This window comes from Tupaia chinensis, unplaced genomic scaffold (assembly GCF_000334495.1).
Source record: "Tupaia chinensis unplaced genomic scaffold, TupChi_1.0 Scaffold139767_1, whole genome shotgun sequence".
Taxonomy (NCBI): Eukaryota; Metazoa; Chordata; class Mammalia; order Scandentia; family Tupaiidae; genus Tupaia; species Tupaia belangeri.
The window spans coordinates 2,810,617-2,818,505 of NW_006199647.1; the positions used below are offsets into that span (position 1 = coordinate 2,810,617).

Sequence of the window (7,889 nt, forward strand, 5' to 3'; positions counted from 1 at the left end):
CCACATGACCAGCTGTGGTTCGAGTCCTAACCTGACAGTTCGGGCCAGTGCAGGTGCACCCAAAGTCCCAGATATACGGTGTGAACACCCCCGGGGGGATTTCTCGCTTTCCCTCCCTTTCTCTCTCCCTCCAGCAAGCATGTACATTCTGTGTCAAAAATCTGAAGCAAACAAAGAAGATGAGGTAACAGAATCTCATCCCTTTCTGGTCTTTTTTTCTTAGAGATTTTGCTATGGGGATGTACGCTCGCCAGACAGAGAGCGAGAAATCACCCCCTAAGGGGGAGAGCCACGCCGCTGCCCCTTCTCCTCCATTCTCCTCTCGGGATTTTGGGCACGCACGCACATGTCCAGCGTGAGTTAAACTGTCAGGTCCGGAGCTCGAACCGTGGTCAACTATGTGGGAGTCCAGGGACAGACGTAACCATTATGCCACCTGCTGGTCTCTTTCCAGAACTGACGGGAGCACGGGTGGAAGCCGCGTCCTCCCGTCCCGGCTGCAGTAGCCCAGGGAGGACACCACTGACGGTACACTCCCTGCTGTGGACAGGGACAGGAGCACTGGACACCCTGACCCCACACCAGATCCAGGCCTGCAGCCGACACTGCATCTTGGGACAACACCCTGTAACCAGCGCGGGCCGGAAAGACTGACCGAGATCATGCTGGGCAGAAGCTCAGCAGGGAGCACAGCGTCTGCGAGGCCTCCCTGGACATGCCAGGCAGGCAGGCCCCGGACCCAGGCTGGACGGAGCTGGGGGCAGCACATGGGTCAGCGGGATTTAAGGAGGCTAAGGGGTTTTTTTGTTTCTTGGGTTTTTTTTTTTGAGAGGTTTTTGCTATAGGACCCATGCGCTCACCAGACAGACAGAGACCGAGAGACAGAAAGCGAGAAATCACCCCCAAGGGGGGATGGTCACGCCACAATCCCTTCTCCTCCGTTCTCCTCAGGATCTTGGGCACGCATGCCCATGCGCCCGGCGTGAGTTTTAAGCCACCGGATCCGGGACGCGAACCGCGGTCGACTACATGGGAGTCCAGCGACATAGCCATTATGCTAACTGCTGGTTCCCAGGAGGCTAAGGGGTTTTAAAAAATATTTTTAATGGATTATTATTATTTTAATTTGCCATAGGGCATGCATATACATTCACCAGAGAGAAAGAGAAAATGAGAAACCAAGTTGCCAGGTCCAAGACTCAAGCCATGGTCAGCCCTGTGGGGGTCGTTTCCCCCACCACACCACCTGCCGGCCCAGGACAGGCGTTTTGATGCGGTAGACTATAACCGAGTCCTCATGTCGTCCCATCTCGAGTATGCAAATGCTTTGTTACCAGTCCAAGAGTCGGTATGAGCCCCACTGGGTCCCGTCTCACACGAAGATAGAGCACACGCATACATGGCAGCGGCCAGCCCCGCACTCAGCACCTAAGAGCCGGCTCTCACGTGGACGGCCACAGAGCTGGAACTGGGTCCTGGCGACTTGAAAATTCCAGGGTTTGGACTGGCAGGTGGTGTAGGGGATAGGGCGCTGGACTTCCACATAGTCAACCGTAGTTCGAGTCCCGTGCCTGGTAGCTTGCTTTCTCACGTTCCTCCCCCTATCCCCCACTCTGGTCAAATTAAGCAAATAAAGGTAATTTTTTTTTTTTTTTGGACCAGAGGGAGACAGAGATAAAGTGAGAAAGCAAGCTGACAGGTCCAGGACCTGAACCACGGTCAGCCATGTGGAAGTCCAGCACTTTAACTACCATGCCACCTGCCAGCCCCAATAGTTACTTATTTTTAAGTACACTGATTATCACCAGGAAGACTTTCTTCTGCTCCTTGTAAAGTTTATCTCTTGAAAGAACAGAAAGCAGACTTTTTAGAAAGAAATTTATGTTTATTAGTAAAATTTTATATTACTTCAACATGTCTATCTTAATATAAAGAATGTATACTTTCAAATAGCAAAATTTTTAAGTCTTTTGCTATAGGGTGCACTCCAGAAAGAGAGAAAGCACTCCCCCAGGGAAGACGGCCACGCCACAGTCCCTTCTCTGTTTCCTCTCTGGAGTTAGGGCACACACACACATACATATAGCATGTTTCTCAAGCCATGTCCAGGACTTGAACCACACAGCTGGTTATGTGGGATCCAGCACCTTAACCACCACGCCACCTGCTGGCCCAATGAGGAGCAAGTATTTTAGATGTTTATTTAGTATGTTATTGAAATATTATAACGCTGTGTGTGTGTACGCTTCAGTTTGCTGTCGGGCACGTGAACTTGCTGGAAAGAGACAAAGTGAGGGACGCCACGCCACAGTCCCTTCTCCATCCTCCTCTCAAGATTTGGGCACACGTGCACATGAGTCTGGCATGTTTTTCCAGCTGCTAGGTCTGGGACTTGAACTGTGCAACCGGCCATTTGGGAGTCAGTTGTCATCAAGCCTTTTGTAACAGGAGTCTTGAAATGAAGAAAACATTAACAACATGCAGTGTGGGACGGGTCTGAGTGGGTGTGCGTACAGACACTCCGGGCCGTGTCTTTCTGTGAGGGAGGTTTGTCTTTAGACGTTTCTTTTCCACTCTTTTTCTTCTGGTTTTCTCCAGCTTGTTTCACAGAGTACTCGCTGAGGAGCTGGTTCAGCCAGGGCTCACACTGGCTCGCATGCTGCAGACCATCCTCCCTACCTGCAAGACAGCACACCTGGACCACCACTGCTGGCTGCCCCAGGCCATGTGGCATTGTGTGCTCTCCCACCGGGAGTCAGGGCTGCCTCCCACCATCCGCACGGGGAGTCAGGGCTGCCTCCCACCATCCGCACGGGGAGTCAGGGCTGCCTCCCACCATCCGCACGGGGAGTCAGGGCTGCCTCCCACCATCCGCACGGGGAGTCAGGGCTGCCTCCCACCATCCGCACGGGGAGTCAGGGCTGCCTCCCACCATCCGCACGGGGAGTCAGGGCTGCCTCCCACCATCCGCACGGGGAGTCAGGGCTGCCTCCCACCATCCGCACGGGGAGTCAGGGCTGCCTCCCACCATCCGCACGGGGAGTCAGGGCTGCCTCCCACCATCCGCACGGGGAGTCAGGGCTGCCTCCCACCATCCGCACGGGGAGTCAGGGCTGCCTCCCACCATCCGCACGGGGAGTCAGGGCTGCCTCCCACCATCCGCACGGGGAGTCAGGGCTGCCTCCCACCATCCGCACGGGGAGTCAGGGCTGCCTCCCACCATCCGCACGGGGAGTCAGGGCTGCCTCCCACCATCCGCACGGGGAGTCAGGGCTGCCTCCCACCATCCGCACGGGGAGTCAGGGCTGCCTCCCACCATCCGCACGGGGAGTCAGGGCTGCCTCCCACCATCCGCACGGGGAGTCAGGGCTGCCTCCCACCATTCGCACGGGGAGTCAGGGCTGCTCCCCACCCACACGCTGACCCTCCACCGCTGGCCCTTTGAGAGGCCCACACTAAACACACCCTTCCTCACCTTCACAGTGCTGGATCACGCGGCCCCACAGCCGGCTTCTCCTTAAGCAGGCTACGCTCCCCACGATCAGCAAGTGCCGCCTAGCTCTGGTCAATGCAACGTTCACTCTTTTTTCTGAATCGATGAAGCCCACCTGCCTCGTCCTCACGCAGGACAGAATGACGACGTCCTTCTCAGCTCCCTGGAAAGCGTCCACCGTGGACACCTGCACAGCAGTGACACTGGGCCGGCGGGGGTCTGTGGCACTGAGGATGTGACCAAGCTACAGGGGGCACAGACGGGTGACTGGCGCAGGGCCCAGGGCCACACTAGGGCTCTCAGCCTGCTCACGGCAGCCACCCCCGGAGAGTCATGGCAGGTGGCCCTCCTCTCTCCTCCCGACTTGCAAAGGCTTGACTAGATCATTTCTAAAGTGACAAACGCATGACTAGATGACAACGTTAGTTACGAAACCAAATCAAAAGTGATGATTTAGCTATTGCTGGGGGATTCATTTGAATATGTTAACTTGAACTGATAAATAAACTAATAATAAAAGCATGTGAAAAAATACTGAAAGAAAAATGAAAAAGGAAAATCTAGTTAAAATTGTGTCAGTGTGGGCAACCCATTCGGGAATCCTCCCTGCTTGGGAGCTCTGTTCTTCTTCCCTCTCTTAATAAACTCCGTTTTATTCTTAAAATAAAAAGCTGTCCCAGAGTACATCAGTGTCTGGGACCCATCCATAACTGACAGATGAACTATGACAGTAACGAAAGCATTTCGGGAAACAGATTCTACTCCATCTGTCCTAAGACACAAAGCATTCCCTGTGTTTTCTTCCCTCTAATTTGTTTATTTGCATTTTTGCCCCACCAGCTATAAACCGAATTTAATTAACCCTTGTTCAGTTGACATTTAATTATACGGAAACATAAAGCCAGACTGGGAAAGTTCCAGGAGGTTTCTCTTCCCAAGCACCGAAGCCAAAGCGAGCTGGTGCACAGCCGGCATGGAAGGCCGTAGCGCAACGCGGTGACAGACGGGCCAGCACCTGTGCACCGGGGTACCTTGCACATCTGGGATCTGTACAGGCTGATCACCCCGATCATGGCGCCCGCCACTCCACTTGCAACCAGGGACTGAACTAGCTTGAGCGTGAAAGCAGCCTCGGCCATGTTGTAGAAGCTGTCTCTCTCCATCTGAAGTGAGACACAGCTAAGTCGTATTTCCCAGGTAGCCGTGGGAAGACCAAGTGACCCACACGAACCACAGCCGGAAAAGGGGACCAGTCAGCGCTGGTGCCATCCGCAGCAGCAAGTACCTGCTCCAGCCCTTCCACGTTATAGAAGCACAGGGTCGGCAGCCACTCCAGCAGAGGGCGCCTCTCTGCCTCCGAGACGCCGTCCGTGAGTCGGCCCCCGTAGAACAGATCACTGGCCACCGCGCTGATGGCAGGGTGACAGCGGTACTGCGTGCCCAACACGACCGGCCTGTGACCCTGAGGAAAGGAAAGGCAGGACAGCAATTTTTTTTAAGAATTACTTTATCGGGGCTGGCGGGTAGCACAGTGGGTGAGGGTGCTGGGTTTCCACATGGCTAACTGTGCTTTAAGTCCTGAGCCCGGTGTGGTTCAAATCCCGAACCCGGTGCCTTACTTTCTCACTTTCTCTCTCTCTCTCTGTCCCTCTCTGGTCAAACTGAAATAAAGATACACAGAAAGAAAAGAAGAAAGAAAGAAAGTTAGTTAGTTAAAATAAAATAATTCTTAAAAAAAAAAAAAAGAATTACTTTGTCTATGTTTATTATTTTTTTAAATTTGGAATAGAAGATGTGTACTCACCAGAGAGACAGAGAGACAGAGAGAACAAGCGAGGAGAAGTAAGAGAGCAAGCCACCAGGTTCAGAGCTAGAACTGCAGGAGCCATGAGGGAGCCCAGCACCTTAGCCACCATACCGTGTGCTGACCCAGAAAATAAGCGATTATGAGATAACTTTCTTTTTCTTTAAATTATTTATTTAATTTTATTTGTTCATTTATTTTAATTTGACCAGAGAGAGACACAAAGAGACGAGAGGGAAAGTGAGAAAGCAAACCACCAGGTCCGGGACTCGAACCATGATAGACCATGTGGGAGTGTCCAGCACCCCAACCACCACACCACCTGCTGACCCCCAAAGATAACTTTCTTTAGGTAAAGAAAAACAATACTTTAAAGAGTAATAGTACAGCTATATTGTGGTGGTCTTTGAAGAGAAGTCACAACAAGGATGAAATAAGACTATAAATAAATTTAAAAAAAAATTTTTTTTTTGGAGAGGTTTTTGCTATAGGGCATGTGCACTTGCCAGAAAAAACAGAGAGAGACAGAGAGACAGAAAGCGAGAAATCACCCCCTGGGGGGATGGCCACACCGCAATCCCTTCTCCTCCATTCTCCTTTCGGGATCTTGGGCATGCACGAACATGTGCCCAGCGTGAGTTTAAGCCACCGGGTCCAGGACTCGGAATACCTGGGAATCCAGCAACGTAGCCATTATGCCAACTGCTGGTCCCACACACATACCCTTATAGCAAAAACATAAAGGAAAAAAAAGGTCAGTTTTATGCTAGGTGAATCTTACCATTTAAAACTATGTAACTAGGAACAAGCAAATCCCCTATAATAAATTAAAAATAATAATAAATAACATAAAATAAATAACTCTTCAATAATAATAGTAATAATGGAGCCAGCAGGTGGCATGGTGGTTGAGGCATTGGACTCCCACGTGGCCAATAATGGTTCAAGCCCTGGATCTGGCAGCTTTCTCTCTGTCTCTCTTTGGTGAGTACATATGCACTTTTGCAAATTAAAAATAATTAACAAAATTAAATAAACTTTTTTAAGGTTTTTTTTTTTTTTTTAGATTTTGGCCATAGAACACATGCGCTTACTAGAGAGAGACAGAGATAGTGAGAGGTAAAATAAGAAACCCCTCGCCCCAGGGAGGATGGTCACGCTGCAATCTCATCTCCGTTTTGTGTTTCAAGCTGCCCAGGTCCGGGAATAAAACCACAGTTGGCTGTGTGGGATCCGGCCTCTTAAGTATCCTGCCCCTGCTGGCGCAAGCCCTTACTTATCCCTGACACGAGTGCTTCCTACACAATTCCAGTCAGAACACATCTGAAGGCAGGGCCTAGGTCTAATGCTCTCATCCACTCCCCCCGGCCCCAGTACGCTGTCCGTAGTGATGGCTGGGTGACCCAGTGGTGTGCACCATTAAGCAAAGTCGGTCGAAGAGTGTTTGCTCCAATCCACTCTCATGAGCCGCATCAGAGCCCTGAACAGTAGGAGGCAGCTGCTTGGGGTCCCCAACAAGAATCAGCTTTTCACACTCAAACCTAAAAGCAGAATTTCAAAAATTACTATATGCAAGGGAAGAAAGGTGTGCTAATGTCATCGAGTGCACTGTCCTCCGAACCGTGGTTCAGAGAGTTCAAATGCCAAGAAGTGCTCTGAGCACCAGGCTCCTCCCTAGTGCCACAAGGACATTAGATCTCTGAGAGTGACGTGGGGAGAACCCTGCCCGTAGCGTCACTGCTTCCCCACAGAAACCTGTTCAATGACACGGCCCTCTGCATGTGACACCAGCTCACAGGATACACCCGGATAGTCCCGAGCTCTTGGAATTAGAGGCATTCTTAGAAGTCATTTGGCTTAGGGGCTGGCAGGTGGCGTGGTGGTTCAGGACACTGGACTCCCACATGACCAACCGCAGTTCAAGTCCTGGACCTAGCGGTCTAATTTCTCACCTTCTCTCTCTCTCTGTCTCTCTCTGGTCAAATTATAAATGAATGAATGAATTAATTAATGAATAAATAAATAAAGTCCAATACAATAATTAAAAAAAAAAAAAGTCGGGACCAGCAGTTGGCGTAATGGCTGTGTCGCTGGGCTCCCATTTGGTCAACCGCGGTTTGAGTCCCGGACCTGGTGGATTCAACTTATGCCGGGCGTGTGTGCATGTGTGCCCAAGATCCCGAGAGGAGAATGGAGAAGGGACTGCGGCATGGCCATCCCCTCCTGGGGGGTGATTTCTCACTTTCTGTCTCTCTTGGCCTTTTTGGCACCCTGTAGCAAAAACCTCTCAAAAAAGAAAGCCATGTGGTTTTACGTGTCCGCAATGAAGGTAACCAGGCTCTGGGGGCTCTTTCTGCACAGGAGCAGGACACGGTGGGGAAAAGCAGCAGCGCGTCTCTGTCTGCCCCCCCTCAGCGCGCTGTGACCCTTGTGGGAACATGGAGCCGGGCCAGCACGCGGCGGGTGCTCAGCAAGCTGTCCTCCTCTCCTCTCCTTTCGCTCCACCCTCCTGACTCCTGGTGATCAGCTCACCCTAAGAACCGGAACCCCCGATCGGGAAACTCCATCCCCAACTGACCCTGTACCCTCTTC

General features: G+C 51.6%; 1 protein-coding gene across 1 annotated transcript in view; it reads right to left on the reverse strand.

The window, feature by feature from the left end:
* Nucleotides 1-1,919: 1,919 nt before the first annotated feature.
* The window catches only part of ZGRF1 (zinc finger GRF-type containing 1), a 57,191-nt gene continuing 51,221 nt past the window's right edge, over nucleotides 1,920-7,889 (reverse strand). The window contains exons 21-25 of the mRNA XM_014593153.2: nucleotides 6,715-6,838; nucleotides 4,779-4,955; nucleotides 4,525-4,656; nucleotides 3,476-3,737; nucleotides 1,920-2,679 (exon numbers count right to left, since the gene is read on the reverse strand). Of these exons, the coding sequence (XP_014448639.1) occupies nucleotides 2,471-2,679; nucleotides 3,476-3,737; nucleotides 4,525-4,656; nucleotides 4,779-4,955; nucleotides 6,715-6,838 (904 nt within the window). The 3' untranslated portion in view covers nucleotides 1,920-2,470. The remainder of the gene's footprint in view (nucleotides 2,680-3,475; nucleotides 3,738-4,524; nucleotides 4,657-4,778; nucleotides 4,956-6,714; nucleotides 6,839-7,889) is intronic.